The sequence below is a fragment of the Opisthocomus hoazin genome, chromosome 1 (assembly GCF_030867145.1).
Source record: "Opisthocomus hoazin isolate bOpiHoa1 chromosome 1, bOpiHoa1.hap1, whole genome shotgun sequence".
Lineage (NCBI taxonomy): Eukaryota > Metazoa > Chordata > Aves > Opisthocomiformes > Opisthocomidae > Opisthocomus > Opisthocomus hoazin.
In genome coordinates, this window is record NC_134414.1 from 50,456,995 (window position 1) to 50,476,511 (window position 19,517).

Consider the following 19,517-nt stretch of genomic DNA (forward strand, 5'->3'; position numbering starts at 1 on the left):
TCTCATGTATTAGCGAGAGGATCGCGCTGATCCTCTGTTCAGTTGATTAGTTCTATTGGTTATAATGCTCATGGTATCGCTGGGCTTTCTCTTCAGCCTGTGCAAGGTGGTGTGGCCATGGCTGGGATCAAAGCACTCGGTTACCCCTGTACCCACTGTTGTTGTTGGGATTTGGGTTTTTGTCCCCCATCACCACCCACCTGTAAGAAATTATTGTAAACTCTGTGTGCTGGTTGTTCTTTAAATCCTGACAGCTACCTATTCCACTGAGAATTTTACATCAAGGTAAGTTTTCTTTTTAAAAGTAGTTAATGTCTGAAGTGAATTTTACAAAATTATAAATTAAAGTTAACAGGCAGGCCTTTGATTTCATGCTCTATACTAAAGAGTGGCATGAGTAAGTGATATACATATGAGAGGGGCTGTTTGGTCTTCTGGGGAATTATGGTTATCTTAGTATCTTAGTATCTATAAGTATCTTAGTAATGTAGAATCTATTGGATGGCATTTGGCATGCTTAATAAAAATGTACTTTTTTTTTTTTTAAACAAGCACTTTAAAATGATGGAAGTAAACGGATTGGGTCTCAGCATAATGTGGAAGTATGTTGCCATATATGTACACATTCAGTCCAGGTTTTGGTACTTTCTGGGCTGACTTAGTTATTGCTGTCAACAACAAACTCTGACCTCAGCGTTTTCTGGAGTGCTTTCTCTAAAAAACTTCCTTGTGCTTATGTATTATAGGCTTGGCAATAATGGGGCTTGTCTGGTTTCGTTGCTAGACTGAGTCAGAGGTGTAAAATGTCCACTCGTCAAGTCTCTTCCACATACCTGTAATTGGTTTTGTGCTTACTGGAACAGGTTTCCAGTAGTGGAAGCAGTGCTAATCCCTTAGTATGTTAAGGAACGGCAGGTGTAAGTGTCATTAGAATGCCAGTAAGAGAGACGGAAATCTCATTAGAGGACTACCTGGGACATTTGAAAAAAAATCTCAAAACTCAGAGCTACTTTTAAATCAGTTCAGCCAAGATAACTTTCAGAAAATATTTATAAAGGTAGGGTTCTCTGAATTTCTTTACTGTGTATCAAAAATAACCAAAGTAAATGCAAAAAGGCAGCATTCCTGCGTTTCCCCTTCTGTGAATATTACTGTGTTTTCTGTCCTTGCCTTGTATTTTTTCCTTTGGGCCCTTTGCCCATCAGACTGACTTGCTAGTTGTTTTGTAGTTATCTTTGTGATATGCAGGAGTTGATTTATTTTGAAGATTGAATGGTGGTGTAGGGATGGACACTGTATTTTCATTGTAATCAAATGTTAACTAGACTGAATGCGGTAATAAAAATAGCGTATACTTTTAATAAGAAAGTATTTCATCAGGTATGTATTTAGTGGGATGTGTGTATTGTGTTCAGCTGTAACTCTTAAATAGTGTCTTTAAGAATTGGCAGTGAACCGATATATTCTAATCCTCCAATATCTTCATTGTTGATGCCTATTTGGCAAAAGAATATGAGCCTCCATCTACCAAATGCAAATCAGTTAAATTTATCTGTAATTAATAGCCGTATGCAAGACAAACATCCTGTAATTTCTTCAGCTGAGCAGCTTGCCTTAGGAGGCATGCAACTTTCTTTAAAGCAGAAGATGCCTCTTTATGTTGCACTAAATTGTGTAGCTGTCCTCCTGTGTCATAATTTTAAATTTGACATACTTGAAGTGCAGGGAGAAGTTATTTTCGTAGAAATTCTGTGAAAACAGAGAAGTGCAAGACGGGAAAGGTTTTCAGATGTCCGATTTTCACCAAAGTCAACAGAGTGCAAGATCTTAAATAATTGAGATAGACTAGACATGACATTACCTGTTTCCTTAATTCACTTGTGACATGGCTAATTTAGTGTCCATGCATATATTATCTCTGAAAATGGTGTATTTGACTTAAACTATAGCAGGTAAGACTTATACTTGCACCACATATTCCTGTAGCAGTCCAGCTGGTTTGTTTGGCCTGCTTAACAACCAAGTGCGCATGTTGACTGGCTCATCAATAGTTGACAAAATAAAGCCTTTTACATTTTACCAGATCGCCTCTGTACACATTAGAGGAAGAAAGTCACAACAGTTTTCCTGATCACATGCTACTTCATGTTCTTAAGTACAATAAAGCAAATAACAAATATGCATATGGAAAATCAAAAAAAAAATGGGGGGCACCGGAAAACCCAACTTTTTTTTTTAATTCCATCTCAGCAGATCACTGTTTTTTTTTCCTGTAGAAAAGTTATCAGATGTATTTTGCTTACTAAATAACTTCATGCAATTGAAAAATCTCAGGACCTGCAGCCATTATTTCTTCTTCTGCAGGCACTTAGAAATCTATCCACCATTCCAGTGTGTATAGGTAAACTCTGTTCTCTTTGTTTATTTTCCAAATATTTTTGCTGCTTGAGCAAAAAATGTATTTTCCCACATAGAGTTTTAAACTCCAGGTCCTGACTCTGCGTTGGCGTGGGTAGATCACAAAACCTTACTGATGCTTTGTGGGGTAAAGCATCTGGCCAGACAAGATGCAACAAGAAGAGGGAGCAAGTCCAAAATCCTCAAAGATACAAAGGCAGATGCAGGGTGTCCTCAGGTCCCCATTCTCTGTTGATCCTGTGGTCTAGCATGTAATTCGGTGAACCTCAGTATTTCCCTACCTCCATGACTGAAAACCTGGGTACAAAGGTGCACAGAATCCTGTGCTTCATCCTTACTGCAGGGCAAGGTGTGCCTTTGGGCTTGTGTATTCAACAGCGATGCCTTAGTCTGCCCTGTCTTCTCAGTTCAATTATGAATTTCATATAAAAGTAAGAGTGATACGAGGCGCAGTCTCTTCTGGCTGAGACTCCAAATGACTTGTGAGTGAAAATTGTGTGGACCAAAAATGATGTACATGTCATACTGGGCTTGATAGCATTATGAAAGCTGAGCTGATTTCTTACACTTAGAGGAATATCTGTGCTTTCACACTGAACACAGAGAATTAATATTCTGATATGTTTTTGACCTCTTCTGCATCAGAACTTTTATGTGAAGAAAATCTTTAAACGAGAAATTTGAGGCTGATGAACATCACCACCCACGTAGCAGAAACACAGATCTATTTCTGGCTGTGCATACCCAGGCATTTTTCTTTCTTCCTCACTTTGCTGTTCTCAGCAATTTTTTTTTTTAATTTTTTTTTTTTTTTTTTTTTTACAATCTGTTGTTGCATTTTGCTTCTTGGAAAACTGCTTTGCAGGGAGGGGGTTAATAGGTTCACATTTAATTGTCCCAAGTCATATAAGTTAGGACCACATGCAAAGTATTTCTTGAGAAGTACTAATACTCATGCTTAAATAAAGCTGATTATGTGACTGAATATCATATGACTTCTTTTTAGTTTGATTAACAAGATCAAACCTGGCATCGTTAAGAAGATCAATCGTTTGTCAACTCCAATAGCTGGCTTGGTAAGTAATGACATCAAACCTAATATGTGGGGTATGTCTCCAAGTTCTCTTCGCTTGTTTTTAGTGAGCGCACTCTTGCCTCTTGTTCTTACAAGGTTTTGCTACAAAACCTAAGTTTTCAAGATTTTAGCTCCATTTCCATATTTGTTTAAAATTATAGCGTTTATGCATTGTCTTAGACTGCAAAGGTTGCCTGTTCTCTGATTTGGATCTATAACTTTAATCAGCTTGTCACTGTGTGAATCTTCACCATCCTCAGATGTATCAAGCAGTGATGGCTGCTGTGCACAAACCCATATAGAGTTACATGTCTTTATTTAAAGGCCACTATCCTGTTTTATATTCACAAGCAGTTTCAGATGTCCCTCTGTTAGGGAAGGGGCAGACTAGGAAATGTTCTGTGTAACCCAAGTATTTCTAGAATCTACTTCTCCCCACCCACAGCAAAGCTTAGGTTGCATTAAAATAACTGATGATGCAAAGATCTCTCTTCAGGCTTCAGCTGAGGGATTTGCCAATGTTTTGGCTGTAAATCATGTTGTTTGTAGGGTGGGGGGAAAAAAAAAGGTAGTCATTTTCACAGGAAATTTAAAAGATTTCCTGTATGCTGTTTGGCAAGTTTTTTGGTCAGAGACTGTAGGATATGTTTTGCAGCCATTTAGCATCAGAAACCCTTTTGTTGATACATTAAATCAAAGAAACTTTTTTTTCTTCATCACTTTTTTTCTTGGGGAAAGTAGCTTTGTTGGTGATTCATGTCACCAGGGTATCTATGCCACTTAGTCTTGTCACTAGAGCTATTTGTCTCTTTTTAAAAGACCCAAGGTGAATGGGGACAGATGCATGATTCCTGTAACAAGCAGAAGATACCACCTTATGGAATAGAATCATAGAATCATTAAGGTTGGAAAAGACCTCTAAGATCATCAAGTCCAACTATCCACCCAACACCACCATGCCTGCTAAACCATGTCCTGAAGTGCCACATCTACACGTTTTTTGAACACCTCCAGGAATGGTGACTCCACCGTTTCCTTGGGCAGCCTGTTCCAATGCCTGACCACTGTTTCAGTAAAGAAATTTTTCCTAATATCCAATCTAAACACACGATCTCAACATTAGGGAAAGTTACCCAATTTCTTAATAGGAGTAGAATGCAAAACATCTCTAAATACTTGTATTTATATATTTTAATGGGATGAGCCAACAAAATGTATACTTTTGCTGGTCAGCTGTGTATCTCGTTAGAGAAGAAGTGTAGTGAACTTGGCCGGAGGTCATAAGATTGGGTTAACTTGCCATATATTATTGCACAAGCTGAGAATGTGCATTTCCACATCAAATGAATGTGGAAAGTATTAGTTGCCTTTGTCCCAGAAAAGCTCAGGGTATTAGGGTTGCGGGTAATGAGTGCTGCACATTCTTTTCCTGTGAGACATCCAAAAAAAGAATTCAAATGAAACCAAAATCATTCTGGGGACAACAGCACAGTTATTCTGTCAGCAGTTTGATTGCCTAAATGGCCTCTGAAGTAGCCATTTGATCCAAACCAGAAAACCATAGGCTAGATTTCATTTTTGTGGTGACTGAAGTGTAATCTTGAATCATAACTGTAAGAACTCTTTTTTTTTACATGTATTTTTTGTTTGTTTCCAGATGCAAAAATTCAGAGTATTCGTTAGGTGTGTAGTTTATATCTTACTTGTAGTACATTGTTGCTCCTTCAAGTTGGTTCTTGGTCCTACGAGCCTTCAAAAATGAATGAAAGGGGAGTAAAGGTGAATTCTTCTCGTAAACCAAGATCATCCGGTGGTATTGTTGTTAAAATACTACTCGAAGATAGTCATTGAAGGAGCTGATGTTTTGTGTTAACCCATGGAAAATGTTTTACATAAATACTTCAGTTCCAGAAGATGGTGATTATGAAAGCGGTAATAGGAGGGTTTCAGAAGATGGTGCTTATGATGGCAGTGGTGGGAGGGGTGAAGTATCCGCCCAGACTTGAGAGGAGTGTGCTCAGTTGTAACAGCTTTGAAGAGCCCAGCTTTCGTCCTGGAGTGTGAAACTCAAAGTAAATACGATTGACTAGTGCATTTATACAAAAAGTAAGCATTGGTACCTGACAGGCTCGGGATATGGTGGCTGATGAACCGCAGGATTTAGACATGGAAAGGGCTTGCTAAGGAATTGGCTGGTAGGCTTGCCTGCCATATTCTGGAAATATTTTCTTTGCTTGTAAGTTGCTTATCCCACAAATCTACTTCTAGACAGTGTTTTGTGTGGCTTCATGTATATACGTATCTGTATGCACACATATATATTTCTGTGGCTTTCACTTCTGCTGTTTTCAATATCTTAGTCTTGCATTAATTGCTCTCCACCAGGCCTTTATGAGATTTAGAAATTACTGTTGGTAGGGGGACATTTTTCTTTTATTTTTCTTTTTTTTTTTTTTTTTTTTTAAAAACCAAATGGAAACTTAAACTTCAAGAGAATGCATTTTTTTTCTAAAGGATAAACAGATGCCACAACTTGAATTTAGGTCTTGCATATCCAGTAATCTGAAGATCTTTTGATCATGTTTTTTCTACAGCTTCGCTCCATGGTCCTCCAGAATCAAGTCCTCAAGTCCATTTTCAAAATAGTTTATGCATTCATCATTGGACAACTAGCATCCATTTCTCTCCTGGCTTTTCTGATTAAAAGAAAGATAAAACCCATATTCTGGGCAGTTTTGTGTCTGATTATCAGAAGAAAACAAATGCTTTAAAAGACATCTTGTTTCCTTTTTTTTTTTTTTCTTCCTCTCCAGGAATTTCTTCAGGTTTACTTTTGTGGTATAGGGAGTTAATATATTTTACTCCCATAGAAGTGTGGTTTTTAAGCTTTGTGTTCACTTCAAATACTTGGCAGGTTTTTTTCTTCAGTACAGAAATACAATGTTCAACAGGCATCTTCGGTTGAATCTCCATAAGGGTTTCATTATGTTGTTTCTTTGACTTCACGGTTATTTCTTGAGTAAAATATGAAGGGAAAGTCTATATGAATAATGAAATGTTCTGTTTTAGATGGGATATTATGTGCTATACTATTTTGTATTGAGTTAGGAAACTGAGGTGCTTTTTCCTAATGAAGTAAATACATTATTAATTTGTTATGTCATATTTGCTTTTGTGACAACTTGTTTCTCATAAAATCTAATAGGGGCTATGTATTAGCAGGATCACCTGAATTCCAGCCACATTTTAGACAACTGAAAATGAGCCTTAGCTTTCACCTTTAGTCTGACTATACTGCTGTCTAGCATTTTTGGGTGTGGATCACAGTGGTTCAGGTTTATAATGGAATGGGTAAATAAATATATGTGTTTTGATGATGAAATACTGAAATGAAGCTTGGCATTCAGTTAAAAAATGCTGAAATGATACCAAGCAGACTTAAAAAAAATATTAATTAAAGTATCCCCAGGTTGCGGTGGTGCAGGAAGGCTGCAGCTTGCACGGGAAGGGTTTATTAAAATGCTTTGGGAGGGAGAACTGGACCCAACCATCACTTGATGCCGGTCTAGCAGCTTGCTGCTGCAGCCCCACTGCTCCGTTTCTCTTCTGAGCCACGTATCTCCCGTGCATTGGGTGAGATCTAGTCATCGTCTTAGCCGTGTTTATTTATTCATTTATGTTCCAGTTTGGAAGACTGAACTGCTTCGCTGGGGGCAAGGCAAGTACCAGAACTGTTGCAGGGAAGCGGGTGGTCGAAGACGGGTGACCCAAGCAACGTCTGCGCAGCTCTTGAGGTGGTTCCCTGAGCAATGAGGTGTGCCATCTGCAGGGTGCAAAGCACCAACTCCAGCAGTAGTTGCAGAAAGATTCCGCTTGCAGCAGGCTGATTTTTAGCAGCACATGGCAAGTTTCGGACACAGTGACATTCCCATGAGGCTTCCCAAAGGGAGTTAGCTGGGACATGGCTGTTGGTTTGTTTCCTTCAATATTGGTCATTTTTTATAATGATGCTTGTTTAAAACCTTTGCACTAAAATAGATTCTGGAAAATGAAAATTTAATTTCTGCTTCTCTTAGACACTGCCTAAAATACACACTTTGTGCAAAGAGCAATGCATATATTTTCCTCGGTAAAGCAGAGCAGGCAAGCAAACTGGCACAGAGCAGCAGTTTCTGAAGCCCTCTGGCATTTCTAGGGGACACGATAAAAGCAACCAAAAGGTCAGAGGATTGTGGAAGCTGGGGTTTTGTTATGCACAGTAGTGGAAGTGGAGTCTGCCTTAAGCATGGACCAGAAAAAGCGGATTTTTATGAGAAACAGAGATGGGATTTAAAGAAAATTAATCAAGCTGAAAAATCTTCCTGAGTTCAGATCCTGCAAAATGATATTGCTTGGAGTTCTCAGGGGCTGGGAGTTGTGGAAAAAACAAATACTTAGGAAAAGGAAACCCCCAAAAACCCTGGTTCTCAATAAATACGGGCTTTTCAGCTTGCTCAGGATCGGTGCATCCCCGTGAGAAAGAAATCTAGCAAAGGAGGCAGGAGACCTGCATGGATGAGCAAGGAGCTTCTAGCGGAGCTCAGGTGGAAGAGAAAGGTCCATGGAGTGTGGAAAGAGGGACAGGCCACTTGGGAAGAGTACAGAAATGTGGTCAGAGCATGCAGGGATGCAGTGAGGAAGGCTAAGGTCCACCTGGAATTGAATCTGGCAAGGGATGTCAAAAACATCAAGAAAGGCTTCTTCAACTACATCAGCAGTGAACAGAAGACTATAGATAACATGGGGCCGCTGCTGAATGAAGTGGGTGATCTGCTGATGGAGGATGCATAGAAGGCAGAGTTACTGAACATCTTGTTTGCTTCAGTCTTCAGTGCTAAGGCCGGCCCTCAGGAATCCCAGGCCCTGGAGGAAAGACAGGAAACATGCAGAACGGATGACCTTCCCTTGGGTGACGAGGATTGTGTGAGAGATCACTTAAGCAATCTGACACCCACAAATCCATGGGCCCTGATGGAATGCACCCATGAGTGCTGAGGGAGCTGGCGGATGTCATTGCTGAGCCACTCTCCATCATCTTTGAGAGGTCCTGGAGGACAGGAGAGGTGCCCAAAGACTGGAGAAAAGCCAATGTCACTCCAAACTTCAAAAAGGGCAAGGAGGAGGACCCAGGGAACTACAGGCCAGTCAGCCTCACCTCCATCCCAGGAAAGGTGATGGAGCAGCTCATTCTGGAGGTCATCATTAAGCAAGTAGAGGAAAAGCGGGTTATCAGGAGTAGTCAGCATGGATTCACCAAGGGGAAATCATGCTTGACCAATCTGATAGCTTTCTGCAATGACATGACTGGCTGGGTAGATGAGGGGAGAGCAGTGGATGTTGTCTACCTCGACTTCAGCAAGGCTTTCGACATGGTCTCCCATAACATCTTCCTAGGGAAGCTCAGGAAGTGTGGGCTGGATGAGTGGACAGTGAGGTGGATGGAGAACTGGCTCAATGGCAGAACTCAGAGGGCTGTCATCAGCAGCGCTGAGTCTAGTTGGAGGCTGGTAACTAGTGGTGTCCCCCAGGGGTCAGTACTGGGCCCAGCCTTGTTCAACTTCTTCATCACTGACCTGGATGAAGAGTTAGAGTGCACCCTCAGCAAGTTTGCTGATGACACCAAACTGGGAGGAGTGGTGGATACACCAGCAGGCTGTGCTGCCATTCAGTGAGGCCTGGACAGGCTGGAGAATTGGGCAGAGAGGAACCTGATGAAGTTGAACAAGGGCAAGTGCAGGGTCCTGCACCTGGGGAGGAACAACCTCATACATCAGTACAGGCTCGGGGCAGACCTGCTGGAGAGCAGCTCTGTGGAGAGGGACCTGGGTGTCCTGGTGGACGACAGGTTAACCATGAGCCAGCAGTGTGCCCTGGCTGCCAAGAAGGCCAATGGCATCCTGGGGTAGATTAAGAAGAGTGTGGCCAGCAGGACGAGGGAGGTTCTCCTTGCCCTCTGCTCTGCCCTAGTGAGGCCTCATCTGGAGTACTCTGTCCAGTTCTGGACTCCCCATTTCAAGAAGGATGAGGAGCTGCTGGAGAGAGTCCAGTGGAGGGCTACGAGGATGGTGAGGGGACTGGAGCATCTGTCCTACGGGGAGAGGCTGAGGGAGCTGGGCTTGTTCAGCCTGAAGAAGAGAAGGCTGAGAGTGGACCTTATAAATGCCTACAAATATCTGAAGGGTGGGTGTCAGGAGGATGGGGCCAGACTCTTTTCAGTGGTGCCCAGAGAGAGGACAAGGGGCAACAGACACAAACTGAAGCATAGGAAGTTCCGTCTGAACATGAGAAAGAACTTATTCACTCTGAGGGTGACGGAGCCCTGGAACAGGCTGCCCAGGGAGGTTGTGGAGTCTCCTTCTCTGGAGATATTCAAGACCCGCCTGGACAAGGTCCTGTGCAGCCTGCTCTCAGCAGGTGGGTTGGCCTAGATGATCCCCAGAGGTCCCTTCCAACCCCTAACATTCTGTGATTCTGTAATCCTGGCATGTGAGATGGTTTGGGTATAGTCACACAAGGGGGAGGACTTTGTGGTCTGACAACATATTTTCCAGTCAGGCTCTGCGGGGCGCTTTGAGGCGCATCTCTGGCTGCAGCACCGTTGTCCCCCAGAAACCTCACGGTTTCGACTCAGCGGGCTGAACGCAGAGGGAATCATGAACAGGGATCAAAGTCGTAAGGCATCACAACAAGGTGGGAAGATGAATGAGCTTTGTATAGCATATGCAAGCTGGACATATCTGTCAGGATAATACATTGCTCAGGAGAAATGACTGTATGCTCTGTAGCAAGGGAAAATTTTAGTTAAAGTAAATTTGCGGCTAAGACCAGGTGGTGAAACAAATTCAGAGTCAATATCTCCTTTGGAGAGTAGTAGCTAGTGAGAACCTTGCCTTGCAATGTACAGATTTGGTTGTTCCAGACCATCTGTCTTTCCTTGCAGGTCCTGCGAGTAAGATGGAAGTGCAAGGTTTTGCTCTGTGGTTGGGAAGTGTTTCATCACATCAGAGGTGTGAGGGCGGCGGTCAAACCACAGGGCAGAGTAGAAAGCTATTGTAAATGAAATGCCATTAGCGCCTTTTTTTTTGTTTTTTAGAAGTTGATCCTTCATTTCAGGCAAGCAGAGATGTTGCTAACTCTGACTCTCTCAGTGTGAGTGCTGGATGAGTATTAGCACCAAATGTCATTTTCATGAAGTTCACCAAAAAATGCTCAGCCAAAGCTGTTGAACTTCTGTTTCCCTTTCGCACAAGGGTGTAAGACTGCACATCTCTGAGCAAATCCAGGTTTGAACATGTGCATCTGGCATAGAGTGGGATTTTTTTTGTTCTAGTGGGGAATTAGGTTTCCTCTAGGGTGGAGAGCATCTCGATAGTTCCCCAGGCAGGAGTTTTCGAATGCTTTTTTTCCTGGTACACAGAGGGCCAAACATGCCCTTCTGACAAGTGCTTCTCAAACATCCTTCCCTCTCTTTAATCCAATCTAATATAACACTACTACATTCTATAATTTACTTATTTAATGTATCAGAAGGCATTAATTCCACTTGCACCAAGACAACCACCTCAAACAGTGGGGGAGAGCCGCTTTTTTAGAGATCAGTGGCATGGACCTCCTGCACCAGGAAAGGGAATAAGAAAGGTAAGAAGCGAGAAATATGAAAGAAAGCTTAGACCAAAATGAAAGGGGAGATAAAGGCAGGGGTGGAGAAGATAAAAATGCTGCCATTAGAAGATATTTTTCTGAGCCTTTGTGCCTGCCTAACACTTTGCAAACCACGGAGCCGCCCTGGTAGTTCCTTATCTCTTGTCATCAAGTAGGGCTGGCCAAAATTTCCGTTTCTGTGGGAAAGTTTTCTTGACAGGGATTTTTTGTCTTCTGTGTTGCAGGGGAATGGCATGCAGATGAAATTTTGAATTTATTATAGGACACTTTTAAAACCATTTTTCAGGTAAAATCCACACTTGCAAAGTGAAGATTATTTCACTTGTATGTTTTATTTAGGACTTGGCAACAGAGTTCCTACTCTAGATTACTTAGAATCAAATTAGTTATGTTTTCCAGTTAAATTTAAAAATCTGATGGTAGTATTAAAGTGAGGGGTTTTATTTTACTTGTAAAAAGAATCCTGGTTTTCAAAGCAGCTCTGCTTTCAAAGTTCGTTCCTTCATGCTGAAAATCCTGACCAGTTATTACATTTATTAAACATCTTTTTTGTGAATTTCACTAGTATGGGCTATATTAGTAATATTAATAGTAGCTTGTCTGGTATGAGAAAATAAGTGTAAGATGAATTCTCCTTTCTCTTCTTCATGGCAAATGAGGAAGGGCAGATACACAAATACATGAACCAGGTTACATAAAAGGTGCTGCTGTTTTCTTTGTTTTCCTACCAAACACCAAAAAATAAAGGCTCAGACCTGGATGGGCTTGCTGATTGTGCAGGGACTAACAGCGTCCAGAAACGCTCCTAAGAAATAGCCTCGTAAATTTTGGTCAAGAGCTGACTAATGAGCCGATAACCATTTGATGTGCCCTGTTGGCTTGTCTGACACTTCTTTTTGCAGCGATGAGGGAGTAACACTGAGTGGTGTGGAGCATTGCTTTTTCTTCTGAACGTTTAAACTGTCTTTTTGACGAGGACCAGAACACATCATGGCTAATGCGCGGGCTATAAGCTCTGCCTCAGGCTCTGCCTCCATCGCCCTCCCTCTCCCTCATGGCTTATTTGGGTCTTGGGATCTTGGTTTGGTTTGGGACTGTAAATTCAGAGGTACGGGGTGAGTGTGTACGCAGCACTGCTGCGAAGAAGTAAGTTGCATAAATCCTATTTAAAGTCTTTCACCTGGAAGCGGATTAGTGCGGCCTTGCTTTTCGTAAGGCAAGGCACAAGATGATATGTGTCTTTTTTGGAGAAGTTAATAATTTCAACATGTAAACAAAGTTAGAAAGGCACCATCACCCATTTCTGGATGAGTACGCTCAGCAAGCCGTTCGGGAATTCAGAAGACAGGTATTTTAAGAAACTTACAGTTACTTAGCATATCTTTGCTTGCATGGGTGGAGATTTTTTTTTTCAGGAGCGTTTAGTGTTTCTTGTGACTTTTATTCTTAACTTCAATATGTCAAAAAGATAAAAGGAATGGGGAGAAAGTGAAAGTGGATATGGTCTGACAGAACTTGTGCCCTTCATCTAACGTGTACTCTCCTTTATAAGGCAGCCTGTGCATTTAGATGACAGAAAAGAGGTCAGGTTCCTCTTTTTTAGTAGTCGTTATCTACCTCTTTTCATTCAATATCCTTTTTATGCTGCAAGAAACAAAATATTCAATAAGTGTTATTTTCCTCATTCTTGTGGGAAGTAAGAGATTTTTTTTTTTTCAGTAAGGAAATGGTAGTTGCCAGGAGGCGCAGCGTAACTCTAAGCAATCGTGTTTTAGTATACCTAAGAAACAAACAAGCAGTTTGAGGCACCATGTTCTTCATGGGTTTGTCTGTTTTGGTTTTTTTTCTCTCCTTCCCCCCTCCCTCCCTTTTTTTTCCTCCACATCCTTCAGCCTGCTAGTATACTTAGCTTGACACTTGTCTGCTCTGCCGAATGACACAGTTCTATTAAATACTGAAAAGCATTTCAGTGTGTAGTGGTATGCTTACTGCATGTTTTAAGTAATTCTAGTAAAATCTTTAGATTTTAAAAGCGCTTAAACCAGATGATGACTTTTACATGACTTACCAAACAGGTGACTAGGATACACTTTAAGTATCTAGTTTTGTTCTGACAAGTACAATTACATGGGAGGGGAAACTTTTTTCTTTGATCAGTGGTCCAGCTGAAGTGCTCAGACAAGCTTCCTGGACATAAAAAGAATTTGTACTAGTCTGAGAAGATAGATATCTATTCACCTGGCAAGTGACACAGCATGTAACCATCGAACAATCATGAAATCTCTTACTTAATGAATTTTAGTGAGATTTTGTCAGTGCTACAAAGAATGCAACTGGAAATTAGCATCTACTTGTTTGTTGTAAAATTCAGAGGTTTCAGTTGCCATCGCTTCAAACTCCTAAGCAGATGTTGCTTCAGATTTGGAAGAATGATGGGCACGCAAGCTGGGGGATGAAAATCCCGATTAAAAGAAAAGCACCTAAAAGGAAAGTTAAGAATTTTTTGTCTCTCTAAATTTACAAGGCATTTTAGAAACCTGATCATTACACTTAAGAACTTAAGAAAAGTCTTACCTCTTATATAGGAGGTTTTAAAAATGTTAGATCTCAGAGTACTTCACAAAGAGCTCTTTACCATGGTTTCAGTTCTACACCTGAAGAAAGCAGAGCGTGGACAAGTGAGAGCTTTAGTGGCTTTCCTGAGGCTGATCAGTAAGTCAGAGTAAGGTAGGGGCGAAATTTTGACTCAGTCCAATTCTCTCATAGACTGTACTGCGAACCAAAAAAAAAAAAAAGAAAAATGGTCTGACCTGAGTTCTGAGAACCTAAGCTATAAATTAACAAATGCCAGGAGTGATGCAAGACCTGATAGGAATGTATGTGGAACTATAAATCACGTCTGGTACTCTTTCTGCTGTCTTATGGGAAAGAGGATTGTGGCTTGTATGGGAATACCTCTGGTAGACAATTAAGAAAGGAGGGTTGTGTGCTAGAAAGGAAGTATTGTTATTAATAGTTAGAGATGACATTGTTCTGTAGTCTTTCAATGCCTGATAGTGGGAGTATGTAATCTCGGCAGTGGTTCACTGATGCTTTGTGCCCTTCTGCTTGAAAACATATGGTACATTTCAGCCTTAGTTCTGAATTTCCTTTAATTGTTTTCTGTTGCTGCCTAACCACTTTGAAATGTAGGGTGTGGGGAAACGGGAGGTTGATGCAAACTCTCTGTGACATTTTTAGTAGCTGCGCAAGACTTCGATCAGGCAGAATGAAACCCAGCCGGTGGACTGAACTTGACAGGATTTGGGTGGGTGATGACAAAGTGAAATGTATCTAGAAGGCATAAGTGGGGAGAAGTTATGTGGGTGCAGACCCTAAGAAGTGGTGGTTCAACTACTCGCCCTGGTCTCTAGTCAGGGGATAGTAAGTGCTGTGCCTGTTGATTGATCTCTGTGAATCAAAAGTAATATTTTGGGGATGCCTTTAATGAGATCATGTGTTCCAAACCGATGCTTCCAGCATGTTGCTGAGAAGAGATGTCAAAATGCTAATTAATTGAAAAATTCTTGTAAACTAACTGTACAGTAATATGATTGGCAGCAAAAATTTTTTAATGTGGAAGTTTTTCATTCCTTTTCCTGCTCTAAACCAAAGTTCCAAAAAAGTATGACCTTTTTTGCCTCAACTTGCTAGCACTTAACAAAATACATAAATACAACCGGTTGCCAAACAAACTGCAAAAAATTTCCATTTATCAAGTCAATCAGCTGTAGTCTGTGGTATACTCTGTCATTTATATGCTATTTTTATTTCCTTAAATAACTGATGACTGTTTCTGTGTTTGTAAAGAAACATTCCTTCCTAACTGGAAAAAAAATGTCAACCACGTAGAAAAGGTACACACCTTAAATCATACTCGTGACATTTATAATCTGATTTCTCCTGCCTTTGCCAAGGAGGCATGGTTTTGAGATTCCTTGCGGCAGTCGGTGTTTATCTTGTGTTAAATCTTCATCAGCTGGACACTGTGGTGCTTTTTCTGTCTGTCTTGTCAGATATTTATTGATGTGCAGTGCTTAAAATTCGTCATTCCAAAGAAAGTAAATGTTAATTGCAGCAGTGATAACTTTGCGGTATCTGCGCTGGAGCCGTACAGCTATGCTACTCACTCTTCTGTTTGGTACATAATCCTCATACCACATCTTTTTAACGCCTGTCTGAACACCTCCACGCCCGTGTGCCCGTGCTGAATCACCCTCCTCCGGTGATGTATGTAAAAGATCTATTAAATACGATGCCGACACCAAATGCTGTTGAATGCAGGGTGCTGGGATGCTGCAGCTGCAGTGACCGAGCTTGTTTTCTGTGGGCTGTGCGGATGAGGTGAGACACTAAGGCAGATCATTTCCAAACCTGCTCGTTGATCCGGGTGCGCGGGGGGTCTTTTCCAGCCTTAATGATTCTATGGTTCTACACCATGGGATGAGCCCACATAAGGCAGCAAGGGTTAAACAGGGCGGTAGGATGCTGCTCCTCTTGAGAAACATAAGATGTCTGACTGCTGAAGGAAGCAAACTTAGAGGAAACTTCCAAATTCTCCGCTAGGAAGAATGAAGTACTAAATCATAGTCCAAAAATGTGGATTGAGGATCTGAGGCAACTTGCTGTGTTTCAAGCTCTGTGTACAGAGAGGCTGAATTTCATCTATATCACATTGTTAACCTATGGGAGCAAAACAGTAGAACTTGTGCGTACAAATAAAAAAAAAGGCGGGGGGGGAGCGAGCTCTGCCAAAACTTTCAGTGCTTCAAGAACAAGAGGTTTTTACTTCTTTTATTACTCATTAGGCTTCAGGGGAGTTTCACCTTTAAGTGGATTACTGTCATTCCAGTTCTGTGTAGTGGGGTGACTTGGCACTGGAGTGTTCTACACACTTTGCTTGTAAAGTCTGTTTTGTATAAACCATTCGGGGCGAAAAGCACATCACTTGACTTTTTTTTTTTTTTTTTTTTTCTTTTGGCCTTGACTTTGACTGGAATGCAAGTAACTGGTGGGAAAGTTAAGGCTTGTCTAAACGCGGAAATAGACTGGGATGGTTATTCCATACTGCTTTCCAAGCCTGTACTTTCTTTACAGTAAGAATGCCTGTGAGTGGGCGAGCCTTGTCCAAAATGGGATGCCTGGTCCAAAATGGGATGAAGCTGTGAAGTGCAAGAGAGCTCTCTCTCAATTAACCAGACAAGTCTGCCTGGCGTGCCCAGGATCTGTACTTTTGCCCCTCTCCTTTCCAGCTGGCCTTATTTGGTAGCAGGGACATCTCAGAAACACACCTGCGGTTTACAACCTGGTATTCATTCTCCCTTATCAAAAAGGCTCATTTGGTACTTGTTGTTGCTGTAATACATGGCTGTAATGTCACAGCGAAGGTTATGCTGTAGCACAGTAAGACATGTGGGCCTGGGAGAGATTTCGAGTCACTGAGTTCAGTTCGTTCCTTCCTGTGTCGAGCACCTTGAGAGCTGTCAACTCTGAGGTCCTGCTTGAAGAAAACCCCATTAATTTCTGTTGTGTGCTTTCCTTAATCCCGTTACTCGTGTTGGAAAGAAGCTGTGGAGCTATGTGCTGCAAGAGGTTGCAGGCAGTGCAGTGAGCCAGGCAGAGAGGTCTTCTGCTGACCATTACACATGAGGGTGGGCAGTGCCGAGAGATGAGGAACAAACTCTGGGGAAGAGCCTTCAGCTGACACCTTGGTCTTACGGAGGTCCGTGACCAGCTGCTGTCATCACAGATGGAATTGGGGTTTGGGGGATGGATGGACCTTTTTGTCCAAAACCAAAATGCTGCTTATCTAAGGCGGCTTCAGAACAGGTCTTCCATAATGGTTGTGCTCTGGTCAAAGACCTGTGAATTGCAAAGGCAATTCCTCTTCCTGGCTGTCATTTACAATTATTGATACCGGGAGCACCAAGGTAACAGCAGAGTTTATGGAGAAAGTTTCACTCCTGCATCCTGGCAGCAGCAGCACTTGTTTTTTGAGAGGAAGGCTGGAAGTGAATCTTTGGAGAGCTGGTGTCTGTCATCATGTGTAGAGCTGGGGCAGGGAATCCTTGTATCAAGGATCACAGTAATTTAGTATTTTACACAACGTAGAAAAACAACGAAGGGCAAAGCAGTTAACACTGTTTCTGATCTTTGGCCAATACAGCGCTCCATGCACGCTGTTATAGGTGGGATGATTTACCAAACAGAAGCCTTGAGGTCACTCTAAGTCAAATTAAGTCTGCAAGATGATTATTTTAATTATTGTTTTTAGTTTTGGGCCCCAAAAGGGAGGGGAAAAAAGTAGTTTAGCTATTCCACCCACTGCTCCTCCTCCTTTTGTTTCGAATTCGATCCCATTAGCAGCCCTCAGAGAAACACAGAGAGCTGTAGGAGCTGGGGTCGCAGTCTCCGGACAGGACGAGCGGGTGACGGGTGCTGAGCATCCCGACATGCAAGGCCATGGTGGTGATTGGTTGTTCCTGGCTCCCAGGCCTGCAGTCGGACCACAAGGTTGGTTCGGCCCCGTTCCCTGCTGTCCCCCTCGCCCCTTCTGCCCCCACCCCGCGCCCGCAGCCAGCCAGCACTAATAACCGAAACGTACCTCCGAGGAGGAGCGAGTTACCCGACTCGTTCAACGAGCTCCTGCTGTCGGTTTCTTCCCTCACCCCACCTCCGGATATGAACGGTGCGTAGCTGCGCAGTGATGCCGCTGCAAAATGCGCCTCTAAATTCTGTATTAAACCAATTGCAGTCAGCTTTAGTGGTCAGCGTGATGCTGCGTCTATGAAAAACATTTTCTACTTTTAAAAAATATCTCTTTTTATAATGGAAATAGGCTTTTACTTAAGGGAAATATGGGTGCCGTTAAGGAGGGCTTGTTGTGAATGCAGAGCTGAAGGAGACGCGCTGTAAGCTTTCAAGATTGACTCCAAATGTCTTCATAAATGTAGTGCTAAGAAACGTGCCTGTTAAATATGATCTATTCAAAAGATTTTCAGAATTCTGTAGCCAAAAAAATGTCTGAGTCTCTCTTCCTAAAATGTCAAAAGCTTTTGTTGCTAGGCACTGTAAGTACTGGGTGTTTTTTTTCTGTCTTTTTTTGGAGGGGGGAGCCTGGAAATTGAAAACAACTTCTGGCACCAAGTCACGGTCTGGATGATGCTGTAATACTTCCATGCAAATACGCTTCACACTCCTGGGAGCATAGGGTGCCGTTATGAAATTCTGTTCCCATCCTTCCCCTTCATAGTCTGCAAAAAAAACCCTAAAACACCCAACAAAAAAACAAAAAAAAAAATACAACCCAAAACTGAGCTTCAATAGCTGTAGAAGTAAGGGCTTTAACTGAAGTGATGGGTATTTGCATAAGAGTAGGAGACAACCTAGAAGACTGTCTTCATCTATTGGCCAAAGCAGCCAGGAAAAACAGAATAACATCGCGTTAATTAAATTGTTTTTCTCCCAGATGCCAAGTGGATTGAAAGATGTGCCATAACTTGTATGCCGACGAGATCTTGCTGTGTCTCGGTGCATGTGTAGGGCTTCAGAGAAACAGTTAACTAGGGAGAAGACAGGCTTACCACACAGCATGACTACACCCTAAAGAAAGCAAATGTATTTACAAACTTGTTTAAAATAATATTCATGCCCTACCCAGATAGTCATGGTAATGAGGGCTTTATTTTTTTAATTAAACTACAGCTCAAATATACAAGCCGAATTTAGTGTGATGTTGCGTTGCACATAAGTAGCCAAAATAATATGGTGTTTACACGTTCTTCTATGGAGACCTCTCTTCTTAATTATCTTTCTAAAGATTTTTAGAATTCATTTTGTATTTTACACATTGTATGTACCTTCTCGGGTTGGTTTGGGGTTTTTTTTCTTTCTACTTCAGGTCAATGCTTTCTGGATTCTTTTTGCATCTCTGCTTCTGTCTTTTCCCTCATTTCCCTGTTGCTCATACTATGTTTTTTTTCCATTTCAGAAGTCCTCTTTTTTTTCTGTGGGTTGTTTTGTTTTTTTTTTTAGACGTTGAGGAATTTGTGTGCTTCCCCACCACCACCTCACCAGTGTTATTGGATTGTCTTCCTTTTCATAGTGCTTCATCATTGTCTCAGGTTCTTGCCATGGTGATACGTATTAGGAGCTGATTACAGGTGCAAACACAGCACCACTGCCAGTCGTGATCCCTGATTTTTTTAATTACTCGTTTTATTTTTTTTTTTTTTTAAAGGAGAGCGTTGATGTTCTCATATTTTTCCATACAGTGACTGGCTTC

The 19,517-nt window shown here is 41.7% G+C and overlaps 1 protein-coding gene across 7 annotated transcripts in view; it reads left to right on the forward strand.

The window, feature by feature from the left end:
- The window catches only part of LMO7 (LIM domain 7), a 135,774-nt gene that overhangs the window by 36,698 nt on the left and 79,559 nt on the right, over positions 1–19,517 (forward strand). For all 7 annotated transcript variants that reach the window (XM_075423129.1, XM_075423198.1, XM_075423138.1 and 4 more), the window contains exon 3: positions 3,425–3,494. In XM_075423129.1, the coding sequence (XP_075279244.1) occupies positions 3,425–3,494 (70 nt within the window). The remainder of the gene's footprint in view (positions 1–3,424; positions 3,495–19,517) is intronic.